The 19,851-nt window shown below is 39.7% G+C and overlaps 1 protein-coding gene across 2 annotated transcripts in view; it reads right to left on the reverse strand.

Moving 5' to 3' along the window:
• Positions 1–19,851, reverse strand: part of ACOT12 (acyl-CoA thioesterase 12) — a 32,679-nt gene that overhangs the window by 8,780 nt on the left and 4,048 nt on the right. For both annotated transcript variants that reach the window (XM_084881308.1, XM_084881309.1), the window contains 9 exons: positions 16,845–16,905; positions 16,212–16,313; positions 12,072–12,207; positions 6,364–6,520; positions 4,744–4,863; positions 3,463–3,613; positions 2,340–2,395; positions 1,999–2,062; positions 1,263–1,346 (listed from right to left, as the gene is read on the reverse strand). In XM_084881308.1, the coding sequence (XP_084737434.1) occupies positions 1,263–1,346; positions 1,999–2,062; positions 2,340–2,395; positions 3,463–3,613; positions 4,744–4,863; positions 6,364–6,520; positions 12,072–12,207; positions 16,212–16,313; positions 16,845–16,905 (931 nt within the window). The remainder of the gene's footprint in view (positions 1–1,262; positions 1,347–1,998; positions 2,063–2,339; positions 2,396–3,462; positions 3,614–4,743; positions 4,864–6,363; positions 6,521–12,071; positions 12,208–16,211; positions 16,314–16,844; positions 16,906–19,851) is intronic.

Raw genomic sequence — 19,851 nt, forward strand, 5'->3', positions numbered from 1 at the left:
AGCAAACATCAGGCTGAGCCATCACCATTACACCCTGCCCCGGCAGCCCCTCTAGACTTACCAGTGCCGAGAACAGTACTATGTGAGGGAAGGATATTTGACCAATCCTCAGAAGGTGAAGGCAAAGGCAGCAGGAAATCCTTCCCAGCGCTGCTGTCAGAATCAATGACAGATGCAGATGAAGCAGACAAGGAGAGGCAGAGGTTGGTGTTGGCTCCCTTTAAACCCTACTACTTTAGAAAAGCCAGCTTTTGCTTAGTGAAAAAATTCTCCAAGAAAACCAGTTCCCTTTCATGCTCAGAAGAATACAGGTTAAATTCCATTTGTAACCAGATCATATGAGTACCCTATTTTAGAGGCTTCTGCTTCACTGATGATGAGAAACAGTACACATGTTTCAGAGCTGGCATTATTGAGCATCTCCTGAGAGCCAGCCACTGCTATGTGCTGGGACCACAGTGGTGAGCAAAAGGGCCCTCAGAGAGCATGCAGTTAGTTAGTGTGGGCATAGCTTCAAAGGGCCTCCTAACATACCTCTGAAACCAGGTACAATTAGAATCCAAATGCTGCATGTTCAGTTAAATTTGATGACACACAAAATATTGTAAAAGGTGTTAAAAGAGACACAATTTTCCTTCTTAAAAAGTTTATAATCTAGTTAGGAGAAAAGATGGTGTGTAAAAAGCTCTATTGCTATTAATTCTGTTATCAGTTCAACGTAGCTGTGGAAGAAATGCCATAGACAGTGCCTAATTAATTGACAAGTTGATTTTAAAGAAGTAATTGTGAAGGGAGTTCCTAAAGGGGAAAGTTCCTTCAATCAGGGCTGATAGGAGTGGCTTTCGGGAAGCATTTCTGCTGAGTCTTGAAGACCAGCTAGGATTTGGGCAGAGGGAGAGGAGAAGAGAAGTGGCATATGACAACCAAGCTGAGAGGTGAGGGGGTGCAGGGTGTATTTGAAGGACCCCAAATCAGCCAGCATGGAGTAGTAGAGGCAGGGCTGAAACAAGGCTTGACTTTTAGAAATAGTTAAAAAAAAAAAAAATTTATATATATATATATATATATATATATATATATATATATTACTTTCTTAAAAGCAGTAGTATAAGCAGAACCATCACCACCATGATCATTTTTTTATTTTTTAAAATTGGATTTATGGGGTGACATTGGTTAATAAAATTTTTAGGTTTCAGGTGTATGATTCTTATTTGTGACGTATAATGAGTTGCTTGTGCATATGCCTGGATGCCTCCTACCTTTTCCACAGCACTGGTGAGCTCCCAACCACTTTTGGCCACCAGCTGTTTGAAAGCCTCCACATTGTCATCACTCAGGGATACCTAAAATGCAGATATTTAAAAAGCTGTGAGTTCAATGCACAGATACGTAAACATATTTTCTGCTTAAAAAACGGAGACTTTTAGAGCCAAGGTGATTATGTCGTGTTTAAAACTATGCTACAGGTAATGACTTCTGTCTCAAACTCTTAACTCAGAATTCAGACAAAGTAACATGAGGCCTTTATGTTTAGTAAGTTAATCGGATTTTAATTGGTGTGCTAAGCAAAGACAAGATTGCCCTTTTGTATGACTTCCTAATAAACTTGGATTTTCCTTTACATTTTATGGCCCAAAATGATGAAAATAACTAATACTTCGTTGTTGTGTTATAAAAATGAAATCTGGTGGACATGTCATTCCCCAGAAATCGTGCTAAGACAATGTCCCATGCTGCTCAGATGCATTTGGGGGCAGAGCTTCCTGCGTTTGTAATTTGGGAACTATACCTACAGTTCAAACAAGACAGCGACGCAACTGGTCGGTAACCAGTTACTGACAGCTCGGTCCTGTTTCATTGTGAGATGGCTGGTTGCCATGATTCACCTTTTCATCTAACCTGTGTAAGCACAACCTGAGTCAGTTAAACAGGGAACTTCTGTTTCTGTAATGATGTGATCTTTACACGAAGAGCTCCAAATCATAAAACGGTTACCTGGTTGCGAATATCCCAGTGTATGGAAAGTGGAATCTCTTGTTTGTGGGAAATGACATATTTTCTGGGGGAAAAAATTAAAAATGTTAAATAACAGTTTTCTTCCCTGTATTTAGCACACAACAATAATCATCACACACTTTCTTGAGCTGAAATCAGCTGTTTAAAAAGCTGCTTTTACTGGTGAAACAATCAGGAAGAACCATTTTCATCACTGTCAGAAAACATCAACCTTCTCTCCTTTCATTATGTGGGACTAGACTCACAGAGAGCAGCTCTTTGTTATGCAATTTGCAAGGTAATATCTTACACCATAACATGCTTTTACCTAGGTCCCTTACCTGCCCAGACGAATTCTCTTGCGTGCAATAGCTCCACAATAACGTCTAAAATCATCCTTTAATTTTAAAAAAAGTAAAATCAATACATTTCTCATACTTTAGTGCTATAATCTTAAGTCTTTCTCCCCTAAGTCAGTTGAAGAAGCTAACTGGAACCCAGTGTCGGCATGAATGCTGCTTAGGTGAGAGTTGGCAATAAGGCAACTGCAGATAGTTGCCATGAACATGGAGCAGTACAGAGAAGACGACGTAAAGTGGGAGAAGAGAATCAGAAATGAGGAAGGAGCTGAAACCAGTTTGGCTCAGTGGATAGAGCTTTGCCCTGCGGACTGAAAGGTCCCAGGTTTGATTCAGGTCAAGGGCATGTACCCTGGATGTGGGTACATCCCCAGTAGGAGGTGTGCAAGAAGCAGCTGATCAATGTTTCTCTCTCATTGATGTTTTTAACTATCTCTTCCTCTCTGTAAAAAAAAAAAAAAAAAAAAAAAAAAAAATCAATAAAATATATTAAAAAAAATAGAAATGGGAAAGAAAGACAATATGCTTCCAACAGCAGTGCAGGGCCCAGTTGAGGTGAGGTAGGCAGGGCCCCCACTGAGACAGTATAAGGGTAATATCTGGACCCATCTTGGAGGCCTAACTAATGCTCCTTGCTCAGAAACCTTCCCATAGTTTAAATTAACCTAATCACATCCTTAAAGGGAAGAATGCACAATAACATCCCTTCTTCACATCGTGTTCTGCAAAATAGGTGCTTTGTCTATTAAATGGTAACTAGCATATCTGCCCAAGCATTATCTTACGGGCCCTTTGAGTGATCCACAGACCACTGAAAACAACTGTGACTACCCCGGGATCAGCACCGCCAGGTGACGCTCATGGGACCACTGACCTCCCCCTCATTCCCTAGCCCTGCACCCACCCCAAGCCCTCCACAAGAATGGGAGCTCAGCCTCTCCTTTCTGGTCGACTCCCTTGTGCACAAGCTCTTTTCAATAAACTCTATCTGCTTGATCTTATTCTGAGTGCTCCTTTCTATGACACTACAACTCAAGAACCTGGCATTTCAACAAAGGATTAGAGTAATTTTGGGGGGGAAAAGTCCATGGTGCTAATAACTTACCTTAGACATGGGTTTGATTTTGGGAAATGTGACCAGTTCTTCCTTATCATTGACGGCGTTATAAATGAGAAAAGCACTGTTGATGTGACGGCCCAGGCCCTCGGACCACTCCTGGCAGTCAAAGGCCTCCACGCGCACTCCCACTTCGGCACTGCAGAGGGTGACACAGGGCGGTGGGCAGAGAACCAAAGCTCACCGGGCCCACCTCTGCCCACCACCTCCACCTCCTCCTCCAAGCACGGAAGGAAATGAGGGTCCTGGTTTTTCCTCTGTGGTCTGCAAATCTATGCAACTGTTAAAATCCATTTCTCCAGGTCGAAAGATCAGATGTGCAAGCCCCTGGGGGTATTTCTGCTTTACTTTCCCACTTTCAGGGGTGAGGAGGAGGAAGGCCAGTTGTGATTTTGTATATATTCACGAACATATTTTGGTAATGGGGAGGGGAGTTCAAATTATGCCAAAGTCAAATTTTCTCCCCTCAAAATAATAATTCTGTGAGTAAAAGCATCAAACACTGAAATTGAACAGGAAATACAAATATTCTTTTTTACATTTAAAAAGAATACTAAAAAAAATACAAAATTAAATCTTTTCTTTGTATATTAAGAGTAATAAAAATAACTGGAAAGTGGCTTGGACTTCATGGTGATAAATGGCAGGTCTATTAAGAATAGGTTGACCATACAGCCACTGGGACTCTTGAGAATGAAAGGAAGAGTTAATAATTACACAGGTATAAACCAGGACCATTCTGGTAAACTGAGGCATACAGTCACTTTTATTATGAGAGAGAAAAAACAACCTACCACAATTTACTCAGTATAAGGAGGCCTCAAGCAGAATATAGGGTTAAAATATGTACAAATTTTGAAAACTGAATAAAAAAAAAGAAATAGAACTTGGTTATTTTAAAATAGTCCCTATAAAGCATCGATCAGACCGTCAAACCTCAGAGGGAAGGTAGGGGAGGGTGGGGTAAGGGGGAGAGATCAACCAAAGGACTTGTATGCATGCATATAAGCATAACCAATAGACACAGACAACAGGGGGGTGAGGGCATGAGTGAGACGGGGGAAGGGAGGGTTGATAAGGTAATGGGGGGGGGTGAGGACACATATGTAATATCTGAATCAATAAAGAAATGTAAATAAATAAAAGAAAAATAAGACAAAAAAATAGTCCCTATATTCACCTCCAGATTGAAACAGAAAATTTAAAACATATTTATGTGCAAGTTTTAAAGTTGTTTATAGCAGCTGAAGACCACTACACACACTTTACCAGGTCTGAAAGGTATTGTTGACGACGGCATTGAAGACAAGACGATCTCCCACTGTGGATGGTCCTCGGAACTTAAACATGTCCACAGACTTCAGGAGTGGATGGGCGCGACAGAGGCGGCTGATGAAACAAAGGGGAGGAGAGGAGAAACAGATAATTTTCTCCTAAATATTTTCAGGAAGCGCTGATTCGCTTCACAGGCACAACAGACCAGTGTTCCATGTACTTCCTAAGTAAACATCTTTTCACTCCAGTGAAACAAATAACTAGATCATGTGTGTTGAGAGTGGTTCTGTACGCCGCCTGCAAATGCTTTGGGAAATACCATGTCCCCACGCCGTGGGGTCTTTACCAAGATTCTGGTGCTGACAGTCCTGCCCTTGCTTTGTCCCCCATGAAAGTCCCTCCGAAGAATAAGCCAATGTCTTCCATTCTAATCTGAGGGTTCTATTCATTCTGGCAGCTCACAGGGAGCAGGGACTGCCAGGGTGGAGCGGGGCACAGTGTGAGAACGCCAGCTAGTGCCGTCCACACCAGTTCCTTAACTTCACAGTTAACAGATTCACCCACATATCCAAAGACTTAACATTTTTCCCTCACAGAAAAATTACCTAGATTGCTGCACAAAGCCTAAGAGGCTACACGTTACTCACTTTATGATTGGTGTGTGGGAACTTTTTGAAATATCTAGAAAGAATATGTAATCTCAGAAATACATCCGTTCTTTTTGCATTTTAGATTCCCACTGTGGCCATTCAATTACTCTAAAGAATTGTGCCTACACTCGCTGCGCAGACTCTGCCAGTTAATTATATTGTAAGCTTTTCAAATAGAAGAGGCTCAGATGCTTTCTTGTCATTAAGAATGACAATCTCATTTTTAAAAACAAGCTGACTTTTACTTGTGCATAATTTATAGGAAGGATAACTACAGGTCCTTAACTATAGCGATAACTACAGGCACATTAATAATAAAATTCTCATAGTTTTGGAAAAAATAAAACTTAACAGTTTTCAGTGGTTACAAAAATTGTCAGCAGGGCAAATCCTCCTGAAATGCATTTTCAGAATACACATGTTCTTTAAAGCTGATACGTTACCTACATGCTCTAAGAATAAAATCAACATTTTTGAAACTGAGGCAAATTTAAAAGGATTCTTCCAATTCTTCCCCTTTTTCCTCTTATTTTTCAGTTAATCCTGTAGCCGTAATGATTCCAACACACCTTTGAAGGTCAGACCTAACTGTAAATTGACCTTAGAATTGTCTAACTATAAATTGTCGTTAAAAAGCTTGTGACTTGACTATTTTTAAGTGTAAACACCATCTCCTATTTCTATTCTGCATCTACTTTGTTATAGCCATTGTTACAAGGAATGTTAATGTCACAAGGTCAACATTCATAATTCAGAATAAAGTATGAGAACTGTAGCTTCATTTTTGGTTTTGGACCTAGTTTATCTGAAGGTAAACAGGTAAATGACTAATTTCCTCATTTTGATAAAAGACAACACTGTCCTCTCCTTGTCTGCTTGACTTGCCCAATAATTGGATCTCGGTCCCTTTCTACTCTCACCCCACTGGTCCGAACACCACATGTCGAAGGTCAAAACCAAGAACCTTGCAGAAATAGTAGCCACCGTCTCCATCCAAGCCATAATCTGGCCACCAAATGTATTTCCATGATGGTTTGCATGGGGTGGGAGGACAAGTTCAATGCTCTGAACAGAGGTGCCCCTGGTGGAAACTGCTCCTTCTTCTTCATCACAAATGAGATCTGAAAGGTGGATGTAAACATTAATGATGGCGGAGTTCACCACAGGGCGGGAGGCTACAGCCTTGCTTTCCCACCAGCACTCTCAAGCCATGAGATTTTTAGAAAAGTTAAATTATTCCCAAAGACTTAAAACTCCTGAGGAAATAGATTTTATTCAACAGAATGACTTTCATCTGAATGGTAGATATTTAGAGTGAATTGGATAATAGATCAGAAAGGGCCTTTCAGAGAATATATTCCAACCTACCTTACAATTTTGATTAAAAAATGATTACATTTAAACTTGAGTTGTTTGGGATGGAGGAGGAAAAGGTCAGGGTAGGAAGGGGCAGAAAGAAATTGGGGGATTGATGAATATGCCATTATCTTGATTGTGGTGATGGTTTCATGGGTGCATACGTGTCTCAAAACTTACCAGCCTATATGGGGATGATCACTTTGTAGGTTATATGAATGTCTAATGACTATGCTGTATACATGAAACTAATATAGCATTGTATGTAAACTGTAATGAAAAAGCTTATCAAATTGTACACTTTAAATATGTCAATATAGCTATTAAAAAATAAAGAAACTGGAGTCACGGAGGGGCATAGACAGGGAGAATCTTGAATAGCTTGCTGTACTCTATGAAGTTCAGAGCAGGAGTGTGGCTCCCCATGGTTGCTGTTTTGTAATGAATGCCGTCACCAACAGAAAAGACACAATATGTTGTACTTCTCAGTGTCCTTCTGCTTCTTTTGAATCATATCTGCTTCATTTACTGACAAATTGGTTTTTACTCTCAACAATGGAGAAATCATTTGCTTTGGCTGCAAAGCAATAAGTGTGTTCAATTATGTTGCCTGCATCATCAAATGAATCACCAGCCAGGCTTAAATCTCGCTTGCTATTGTTGAGACGGGAGAGGAAGACTTCCGAATCAGGAGCTACCATCCTGGCTGCCCAGTCAGAGGTAGTGTGAGAACACAGAGGTGCTTTGCTGTTGTTGGGAACTGGGCATGGGGCCATTCTCGGTGCAGTCACATATGAGCAGAGAAATGTGGTTATAGAAACTTTTAATTCCATTTCCTAATGGAATTTAAAAATTTATAATTGATTAGTTGATGGTCTTTCCCGCCCCCCTCCAGCCCCCCCCCCCCCCCCCCTTGTTCAACTAATCATTTCAGTCATCTGCTTAAAAACATGTCTGTACTTCCCATCCTCCTAGTATAAAATCCTTCCTCTTTCCCCTAGCCCTTCCTTTTCGGTCTGTCTACTCTCCATCCAGTTGGTCTGATTACTACTAGCACCTCTCCCTTCTGCATCATATTCTCTCTCCCCAATTTTCCCTCTCTTTGTTCCTGCCACAATAAAGCTTTTCAGTTCAACTAAATTTTGCCTTCCACATCAGGGCATTTGCACATGTTGGTTCCTCTTTCAATAGCAATTGTCCTCGCCACCAGCACTACCACCTTCTTCCACTTACCTCCTATTCTCTCTTGCTTATCTCAGTGACCATTCTCTCAGGAAAGCCTTCCCTGACCCCCACGGCCAATCCCCACTCTCACAAGCTTTCACACGTCCCTTTATTCCACAGTTATAGTTTTATGTTTATTTGTGTGATTTTTGATGATCTGATTCCCCAGGTCCTAAGTTCCTTTGAGCAAAATGTTCTCAGTAAATATTTTTGAGTGAAGAGATGAATAAATTTAATCTGGCTGATTTTTCCACATTCATAGTCCTTACTATCAATAGATTTTTTAAGGTAACAAAATGATAGGACTGAAGCATACTTCTGTTGCTGTTTATTAGAGTTCCACTGCTCTTCATTTTCACTTAAACAGTATTGTAGACTCTTTTATTTTCCCCCCATTTTACTGTATAGGAAACACTCCAACCAACTAAACCACCCAGCCAGGGCTCTCTCTTTTTTAATAACTGATTTTGTTAAATGATGTTCTATATAAACATCCAAAACTAGTATTAATCTACATATTTTAGGTTAAATGTTCTTATTCAAATGGTTTATTTTTTTTTCAAAATAAAGTAATATAAACTATCTCTAAAATATACTGCTAAATGAAAAAGAGAAAGATGCATAATTGTTTGAATATTGTGTTACCAGTATGTGCTAGTGTGTTATAAAGTATGAGTGTGTGTGTGTGTGTGTGTGTGTGTGTGTGTGTATAACCGTAGTTGTCTCTGAGGAAGGAAATTAACTGGGAGACACAGATAGTAGGAAGACTTACCTTCTAAGTAAGTGCTCTCCTAGACCCTTTGAATTTTTCACCCTGTGCATGTGTACTATTTTTAAACAATTCAAAAATAATTATAAAATAGAAAATTAATAAATAGGGAAGGTAGGGGTCAGGTGGGCAGGGGGAGATTAACCGGGGAACTTATATACATATAAGCATAGCCCATGACACAGACAATGGTGTGCTGAAGGCTTAGGAAGGGTAGGTGCAGGGTGGAGGGGGTCAATGGGAAAAAACAAAACAAAAACAAAGGGGACATCTATAATACTTTCAACTATAAAGATACAATTTTTAAAAATTAATTACGAGAAGGCCTTATAATGTGAGAGACATTATAAATACTCAAATATAAGGCGATTCTTTCTTTTCTGAGAAATAATTTAAAAAAAAAATCTACTTGATTCCTATGAAGACATACATGGCACACACTGGGACACATAGAGCTGGGTACTAGGGGAGACCATATGCGTATAATCAGCTGCGACATGTATACAGAGATATATTGAGTATAAGTGACTTCAGGGCAAAAGCATGCCTACTCGCAGGTAACTGCCCATCAATGCAGAGACAGGGCTCTCCCAGGTTCAGAGGCTCACAGTTCTGCTGTGTACACAAGTTAAGCACAGTAAACAGACCTCATCTCTCTGCAGGCTTCCAACACTTGAACTTTGGATGTTCATTAGGTATTGTATCATCATTCTACTGGGACAATTTAACATTCATCCCACATGTTCAAGTCATCGTAGCCCCAGTTTTCTTTCCCATGCCAGAAAAGACCAACACAGGGCAATGCTCATAGAGATTTGATTCCTTACTAAGTATTATCATGAAAATGCTCCAAATCTTTAACAGGATCGAAGTCTTCCACAATAGGCCCAGCTTCCACATGCCAGTAGTACATGAGCTCATTCCAAAACAGTCTGGTTTTTACATCATCTAATCTCATCCTTGTCCTGTTTCTTCTGTAATAGAGTGATTTGGATTCTACTTTCTCACTTTTATAATGATATGCCTTTCAATCATACGACATCTTGAAAAAGATTCCAATCTCTTATATCTGATATGATAACCAATACAGAACCATGGGTTTTCTGAAAACATAGTTCAGTAACAAAGATGATCTAGCTATCTTCCTTCGGAACATTATGTCCTGTCCAAAACAAACTCCATCAGAGCCACAGGGCAGCAGGTCGACAAACCACATGCTCTATGGCAACGTCAAGCTCCAGGGTCTGGCTCTTATGCTAGTACATCTAAGAAACATTGCCTTTAAGTTCTGTGATACCCTTGAAATCTGGTAAAATTTCTAAAGAGAAAAATCAAATCAATGAAGTTAGGTAAAGTTGTTTTGTGCAAAGGAATGTAGAATAATCTATTTTATGGCTGATTTTAAAAAGACGTAAAAAATCTATAATTCTAAATTAAACCAGACATATAGATCTGATCTGCCCAATTTCCTCACAAACTGAATAAACTAAAGTCAATTGCAATCATCCTACTTTTACATTGAATGACTGTGGTAAGTACCTGTTATTAATTCAGAATGTCTCCAGTACTCAAAGCACTGCTTGTGTTGTGGAGACAGGAAGAGAAAATTGCTGCTGATTTTGTTTATTAACACAACTTGCACAACTCCAGAACAAGCCAACGGAGCCAAGTTCACCTGGCTCACGTGGCAAGGGAAAGAGGCTTAGATCCTACCAATGCTTCCGAATAGACAGACACTAGTGAAAAAGGCCAGAATAGCAGGGATCATTGTAACTTTCTACCAAGACAAAAGCAAACAAACAAACAAACAATTTTCAGGTGTTTTAAGTACAAATTTGATACCAATTATTTCTTTCTTTTATAATCAACCTCTTCAATAATGATTTCTATGATCAGCTTTGTTCAACCTGTAGCCATGACAATTATTTCCTATCCTAAAAAATAAAGCCCTTTGACCTCGAGGGCATAGCTCTATGCTGTTTATCTCACCTTTTACAGCCAGGTTCTTTGAAAGGACAGTCTTTAACTGTTGTTCTAATCCTACCCAGGAATGGGGACCTCTCCAATAACAAAAGTAATAATAGCATTTTCCACATGCCTGACACTGTTATCAAGAATCAATCTGTGTTAACTCATTTAATCCTCACACAAACCTATAGAATAAGAACCATTATTATCCTCATTTTACAGTTCTTATTGTTTATTTTTAACTTTGCATCAGCCAGCTGGGAAAAACAGAGCAAAAAGGAAACTCACTCTTCTCAGCACAGTAAATAAATGATGAAGTCAACTTGGTAATAGGCATTGTCTTTAAAAGATCGTCCATGAGTAGAAGCCTTTGAAAAACTTTTTTCCAACCCAAAGGTTGTCTGTGAGGTGGTCCCAGGACCATGATGATGTCACGTGGGAAAGAGTAAAGCTAGCAGGTGTCAGTCACCCCTGCCTCTGCCTTTCCTCCCTCCTCTGGCCTTCATATGAGTTCACTCTTCCTCCTTCTCCTTTTCTACATTCTTATCCTGACCCTTTCTTTCTTCTCCTTCCCTTGTCTTTTTCCTGTGTCTGCTTTCAGAGCCAAGGGGATGGGGGGACCCTCTGTGAGCCTCTTCACCCTCCTGCAGTGGTGATGAGAGGGGCTCGGGCTGGCTCACTCATTTCTCTCTTTGCTCTCCACCGCAGGCCATCTTCCTCGGGGCTGCAGGAGATGGGAGTCAGATAGGAAGGACAGATGAGGGGCAAGGAGGACTTCCTTTCCCTGCCATTCAGGCCCCACCAGGCCTCCAAGAGTCCAGGAAATCACTGCCAAGAACTGAGGAATTTTGGCTCATCATAGTGTTACAGTGGAAGAGCTGAGAAATGGGAGTAGAATCTTACCACTTCCATTCGTACCCCCTGTAATCTTTAGCCAGGTTCCTCACTACTCAGTTTCAGGTTTTTCCTCTGTTGAGATTATATGAGGCTCATATGAAATAACAGATGAGAGACTACTTAGTAAACTGTGAAACAACAGATCAACGTAAGGCATTGTCCTTCCTTCCTTCATCTACCATTACTGAGCACACGGTTACTAATAAGAACAGCCTGGTCCCCACTGCCCTTCCACATCTCCCCCGCTGGAGATCCTCTGACTTAAAGCGGGGTTAGGTGTCAGCAGTTCTATTCTGAATGGCCAGGCCCTTCCTTCTTCAGCCACTGGGTTTGCTGGAAAGAATTTCTAGCATCACCAGGACTGAATTGTAATAATAAGGTGAGAATAAGTGCGCCCTAAAGAAGGACCCTTCACTGTCACAGTCATATAGTTCAAGTTCTTAGGTAGATGTACTGACCCTCAAACTTGCTGTTCTTCTCCATCAGGTTTTTAAAGGTCTCCTCATGCCGTAATCGCACTTTCCTTCTCTCAGAAGCCCGGTTATGTTCCACATGGTCTTGTTCAGTTAGAGGTATGACTGGTTTTAAATGAATCTAGAGAAAGAAAAAACATTTACCTCTCATCGCGTTGTTAAATTATAAAAGCACAACATGACATTTGCAAAAAGCAAATGATATGCCACATTGTTTTCTAACTCAAAGTAAATAATTTATGGGTGTTTTCACACACATTTCATTTTGACTAAAAATTTTCCTTAAAAATATTTAGAAATATTTTTAAATTTAAAAAATCAATACAATTATTTCTTTGTACAAGATATGCACTTTAAGCAGTTTTTCAAATAATATTTCCCCTGATTTTTAAAAAATTTAACAGAACTACAAAATAAATTATTCAAATTAATGAATGAGGAGATGGACTTTGATGCCACTTAATTTTTATCAGGAAATGTTTTCTACCTGGCTGCTGTTGCTCAGTGGCTGAATGTGGGCCCATGAACTAGGAGGTCACAGTTTGATTCCCAGTCAGGGCACATGCCCAGATTTCGGGCTTGATCCCCAGTAGGAGACGTGCAGGAGGCAACCAATCAGTATTTATCTTTTGTTGATGTTTCTATCTCTCTATTGATCTCCCTATCTGAAAAAAAGAAAAAAAGAAAAAAAAAAAAGGAAAGAAAAAATGTTTTCTACCTTTTGCAAAGTTTACACATCAAAGGGAGGAAGAAAGATATCTTAAAGAAAGCTATTATTTACCAAGAAATATTCTCAATCTGGAAATTTCATCACATGATGAAAACATCATATATATATATAAAAGTCCAGTGAGCAGAACAGCAGAACAACCAGAACGACTGGTGGCTATGACAGGCACTGCAGCAGTCAACCAGCCTAATCCAGGCTCCAATTGCCACCCCCACCTCTGCCAGCTTGGCTTCCAGCTCGGCCCCCATCAACTGCCAACACCCCAATTAGGGGCGAGGCCAGCCGCCAACCACCAGGGGCCTCACCCCCCCTGATGGCCCAGCCTGTTGGGCCCCCATCTGGGTGGGCCAGGTGGACCCCACCCATGCACAAATTCATGCACTGGGACTCTAGTTATCTAATCAGCAAACTTAAAGAATCAATGTGTCAGAATCAAGCTTTAAACAACGTCAAGAAGCCCAAAAAAACAAAACAAAACACAAAACATCAATACTACCAAGGGCTCAAGCTTCTTTAGAATTCCTCCCTGTTGACCTGTGCATGTCAGGAAGAGGCACCTTGCAGCTGGACTGTGGTAGCTCCGTGCTTATTTCCAGGACACTGAAGGCCAGTGCTCACCCTTGGCCAAGATACGGATGAAGTATCTTGATTTATAATATACTGCTTCAAGTCTAAACTTCCTTGGACTGCCTTGCCTAATTCGTTTAGGAATGGATAGACTGATAGCTCGCACTGGTTTAACTGCTTACACAACCTTGTTTTCGTTGGACAACCAGAGGGGCATAAAAAGATCACCTTTGTAAACCAATGCAGATAAACTGCATTTTGTGTGACTGAAGAGGACCCTGAGAGCAATGCCTGGCAGTCTTGAGCCTCCCTGCTGTTTGCCTGTGGTTTCTTTCTCCATTAGTGGACATTTGGTCTTGTCCAAAACATCCATGGAGACATCTGGTCCATGCCAAAAGGTCTTTGATATTTGGTCCCGTCCAAAACATCAACACTTAAAAAATATCCCTGTGTTCAAAGAGTATGTGATGTTTACTAGTATTTAGACTTTGGGTTTACAGGGTTAATCAATTTAAAATTGTATTGCCAATAGTAACCCTTCTTGCCTTGGGAGCCTCGTTGGTCATGGCACATGTGAAGGACCAAATATCAAGGAGCTTTTGGCATAGAGCACATGTCCTGCAAGTTCTTTCTCCTGCTGTTCTTCCTCCTTTTAGGTCGAATGGGCTTTGCATGAGCATGCTCTATGCGTAGGGGTGTCGAACTCAATCAGAGAAGGGGCCAAAATCTAAAATCCAGCCTAAATCGCGGGCCAAATGGTTTACTGAACAGTCATAAACTGACAATGTCATAAACTGACAGCGGAGTGCAGTGATGACAGCGCGGTGCGGGCCACATTGCAAGGCCTGGCGGGCTGGATTTGGCCCGCGGGCCTTGTGTTTGACACATGTACTCTATGGGGTCTTGTGAGTCCTTCAATGATCTGGCCTGTGCAATTGTAGGACTAAGTTTAGTTAATCATTGCCCATCCTGTCCTGGAAAAAACTCACTTTGAACAGAGATCCAGGTAGGCCTTGTCTCTTCAAATCAAACACTGAGTTTTCACGGCTCTCTTTATGGTACTCTAAACAAGAATGTCACCAAGTGGAAAATAAATTAGTCTGGGAAACATGCTTTACAGTAAAGGTTATCTGAGCCAACCAATTATGGCAGGACCATAAGGCCCCTGACTTCCCAGAAATGCTTTCAGAAAAAACAGTTCTTCAGTCTCAGCAGAAACTGAAGTGTGGCTATTCCATTCTGTTTCCACGAGTTCCTGGAGTTGGCGTGAGAAGTCTACAGCTGGAGGGAAAATGATGGCCCTCGTTTCCTCCATGTGTAGGAAGAAGTGGTTGGGGGGACTCCTTTCTGTCACTTGCTCTCAGATATGGGAACTCTGCACCCACTCCCACATTCTCTCACTCCCTAGAGTCTGGAGATTTCTGGGGACTTCAGAGAAAACAGAGTGGTCGGCAACACCTATCTCGACACCTTAAATTTCAGTAAACATAGGATCTTTGGGATACTTTGTCAACGTATAGATTCCAAGTTTCTATGTGGACGATTCTAATTCAGTAGATCTGGGATACAGCCCAGAAAGCTGTATTTAAATAATGTAATAGCTTAAGTGAACTTCAGTTTGAAAAGCAATGCCTTTGGGCAATGTGAATTTGCCTGTGGTCTGTTTAATCTTGAGAAGTAAGGGAAGTGTCCAAGTGTACATAACTCAGGGAAATCTGCTACCTGGGACCATGGTGGGCTAACTCAGCTCAGCTCATCTCTGTGCCTCCCTGCTCAAGTGAGGCGTAGCAGTGGAGTGCGGTTCTGTCATTCTTTCTAATGAGTATAGCGGGAACATTGCTTGTCTCACCTCTAAACTCTGAGGCAGTCTGAGAAGGACACTTTGGCAGAGTGAGAAGTACTGCTTGTCACTTTCAAAGTGGAGCCAGGAGAAGCCACGGTGCCCACCTCTGGAGCAATCCCTGCAGTGAAAGGCTTCGATTCTAAATTGAATTATCACACTTAAAAATACTTAGACTAGATTGGGATCGTCCCTGTGGCATGATGCCTTTAAAAAGAGAAGCCAAGAAATGATAATGAATAAATCTCCAAAAGACCATGGGAAAGCTGTCCTGGGCAAATGGCCAGGCTGGTCCACTGGGCCCATACATTAGGCCAAAATACTTCCTTTAAGGGCGTTTTTACCCCATATGCCCTGAAGCTTATTTTTAAACTTCAATAACTCAGCAACTTTGACATCCTTCCTTCAGGTATAAAGAAGTGATTGGACCAAAACATGCAAGTGCTCACTAAATTGTTCTTGCTGAAATAAAAAAGATATTTTAACTCAACTGGGAGTTATATAACCCCAAAAGAAAAGAACTAAACCAGGAAGCAATATTTTTTTTGAGAAACTGATATGACCTTTAGATAATTTAAAACACAGTATTTTCCCCTCTTTCACAAACTGGCTACATCTTTTCTCTAAGGTACTTAATACTATAACATTACCACAGACTGATCTTTTATGATAAATATTGATGAATAACAAATCTTGGGAAAGCATTTCTCATGCTAAGATGAATGTCTTTTTCCTAAGAAGATTTACCTTTTTTTTTTTTTTTTTTAAAATATTTTTTATTGATTTTTCACAGAGAAGAAGGGAGAGGGATAGAGAGCTAGAAACGTCGATGAGAGAGAAACATTGACCAGTTGCCTCTTGCACACCCCCTACTGGGGATGTGCCCACAAACAATGTACATGCCCTTGACTGGAATCGAACCTGGGACCTTTTAGTCCGCAGACCGACGCTCTATCCACTGAGCCAAATCGGTTTTGGCAAGATTTACCTTTTCTTTTCCAACTGGTTTGGCTACAAACGTAGAGAAGGCCACACTAACAAGTTTCTCAATGCCAGTGAACGTGTCCTGCACTATGATCTTGATGCTGATCTAAAATGAAAAGAAAATAAGCATTCAGCCATCCAGACAACAGATGGGATTGCAGCACTCCAAATTCAGTTACGCTCATCACCATTCTTTCTCTTTTGGTTTTTCAATGAAACTAGCATTTTAATCCATTCTTAAGCAATACTCTTGTTTTAATAATGTTCTATAGAGTTGGGAAAATAACTTTCCCCCCTGATTACAGAAAGATACATATTTGCCATGGAAAAGTTGGTAAATATAAAAATAAATAAATAATAAAATTGGAATCTAACTATCCAGAGGAAATATCAGTAACAGTAATCCCACTGCTCAGATTTTCTTCCAGTTACATATATATATATGTGAAATATAAAATGTATATTATTTATTCACATATGAAATATGAAATGTCTGAGTCTGTGTATACATGCACACAAAATTACCATATTGCATTTACAGTTTGCACCGTTTTTTTAAAAAGGTGGAATTATGTGATAAGCACTTTCTAATTTCAGTATTAGCACCAACCGCCGAAGTAAGGAAAGGGGCTCTTACCTCCATGCTTGTGCTGAAGGCTCTAGTGACCTTTGCTTTGATTGTTATAACTTGTCCAACTCTAATAAACAACAACAGCAAGAAAGGATCTCAGTAATCCGAGCATAGCTCGTTCCAGGCGTAAAGGTTTAGTTAAATACACGTGCCATAGAGCAGTTTCACCTTATCACACTCATGATGTTTGTGCGTGAAAAATTCAGGTTAATGATAACATAGAAAAGACCGCACTAAAAACAGATGCCAATCACTGTGAACCACACATACGTTAGCCAACTATCTCTATTTAAACAGCAAAGGGCCTTGGCAAAGATTGTGTGCAAAACTACTTCCAAATCTGCAACAGATACTTTGACAATATGGCAGCTGTTTTCTTAAGAGAAACCAAAACAAACACATCAACGCAACCAATGCAATTGATATTTATTTTAAAATATTAGTTAACAACTAAGTAAATGAACTATACAAACAAGCTGGCCTTAAAACTGATCAGCTTTACTAAGTTTACAGGGGCCCTCAGTGCTGCAAGGGGATCCATTTACTCCACATTATTATTGATGAAAATTTATATGCCATTTGAGGCCTACATTTAATGCTACCTCTGTCATGATACTCCACTGATTTCCCAGTCAAAGTGCACTTTTTAACTACCCCAAAGAACTGAGTTTATATCTCATCCTAGGCATGTACCTATTATACTTTCTATTCTGATGATTATGTATTTATCTGACTCTCACCAGACTGAACAACTGCCACACTCCGGAATTGTGCCATTATCATTCGCATATCCTATTGAGCACAAGTAGTACTTTTCATATAAGCAATACATATTTGTGAATTTAAAAAATATCTAATATGGCTTACAATTCAATTATATGGTTCCCTATATATTGCTTTTAATTTTCTTTTTTTATAGTGCAGGTGGCATATAAAAAATACAAGTTCACTTTTTATCAACTTAGTGACCACAAATCCTTTTTGATAATACAAATGCAAATTGGCAAAACCATATTTCAATGATGAGGTTATTAGTTAAGCATAAGTTACAGAATTTAGGATTGGAAAGAACATGGCATTACACTGTACCCCTGGCATTTCTAAATGTAATAATAGGTGCTTTCATCTATTCCCAAATAAGTTTGAATCCACTTTAATTTGTAATTTTGCTGATAAAAATACATATCAATATTTTGTACTTAGTATGTGAGATTAGTCAATGCATCTGGTTCTATTTAACTTAATTTTGTTTGTATGTAAATAAATAAATGCCAAATAGATAAATGTAAGCAGTTAGGTTGGAGAGATGAACTGGGCATCTCATTGGATAAGACTACTTAGGGTTTAAAAACTGGTGACAGTTACCCCATGGTCCTAGAGAACTATCCCAGACCAGAAACAAATAACTTGTTCTCTTCCTTTTTTTTGTAAATTCTGCTTATGACTTTAAGGATCAAGGAATTTCACATAAAACAAAAAACAACAACAAAACAACTCCAAGACTAGCCATGGCTGGTGTGACTCAATGATTAGAATGTCAGCCAATGCACTGGAGGGTCATGGGTTTGATTCCCTGTCAAGGGCACATGATTGGGCCCAGGTTCCTGGCCCAGGTTGGGATGTGCATGGGAGGCAACCAATCAATGTGTTTCTCTTGAATGATGTTTCTCTGCTTTTCTCTCTGTTTGTCTCTCTCCCTCCCTTCCACTCTGTCTAAAGATCATCCTTAGATGACAAAACACACACACACACACACCAACCCACCAAACCAACCAAGATTATACAAACATAAAATGAAAGAAATTAAGTAGAACCATATAATCCTAATTGATTAGATTTATCAGTATAAACTCTTTAAAAAAAAAACCACATAATTCCTAATTTTGTTCACTGAAAAGGCCTAAACATAATGACCAACTCTATATTGATGAGAATGTTTCCTGCCCAGATTGTGATCTCTACTTATCATTTCTTTTGAAGAAATTCTGATTCTGAGTTTGTGTGAGAAAATGTATAAAATGAGCCCATCTTGTCATGTCAGAAAGCAAAGAAGTTATTAAAGAATTCTAACTTTGGGGTTATGTCCAAAATTCAGAGCCAAACTGAAGAAGTTTCCACTGTCCAAAGACAGGGCAGTGTGAGCATCCATAAGAATAGTAATATCAAAATTGAAATGCATCAATTATGTTAAAAATCATGGGCTCCTAATGATACTATCCTATATAATAAAAGGGTACTATGCAAATTGACTGAGTGGCAGATGACCAATCACTATGACGTGCATTGACCACCAGGGAACAGATACCCAATGCAGGAGCTGTCCCCTGGTGGTCAGTGTGCTCCCACGGGAGGAATCACTGCTCAGACACAAGCCGGGCCGATGAGAGAGAGAGTGTAGTGGAGGTTGTGGGAGCACTAACGGTGTCTGACATCCCCCGAGGGCTCCCGGACTGTTAAAGGGCGCATGAATGTACACAGGGACTATAGTATAAAGAGAAAGAATTAAGTCTATTTTTCCTGGACAAACTTTACCTCAGGATAGCCAAGTAATCAAGGAGATAAAGGGTCTCTCTATACAAATATTTCAGAAGATAAGTGAAAAAACAAACAAACATAAAATTAGAATACTACTATTTTACCAATATCTAATAAAATAATGGTTCTAAATAATGGTCATTAGACAGTATATGCTCTTGACAGGAACTGGTTTTACCAAAATGTCAGGTCAATTTTTAGGCGTAACTATCAGTTTATAAGAAATACATGCTGAACAGGAATACAATGAGAAAATGCAAGATGTGGTAAATTCTTTAAGATAAATGACCAGGTGTGTTTACAAAATAAATTGCAAGTGAAATGAACAAAGGGAAAGTTATATGTTAAAAGACATATCAACCATATTGGATCCTGATTCAATAAATGAATTGTTTAAATTACAAACAATTTGAGACCATTGGAAATGACCATTTCTGTTAATGGTATAGTAATTATTATTACATGTTCTCTAAAAGAG

This window comes from Pipistrellus hanaki, assembly GCF_964339955.1.
Source record: "Pipistrellus hanaki genome assembly, chromosome: 4".
NCBI classification, from domain to species: domain Eukaryota; kingdom Metazoa; phylum Chordata; class Mammalia; order Chiroptera; family Vespertilionidae; genus Pipistrellus; species Pipistrellus hanaki.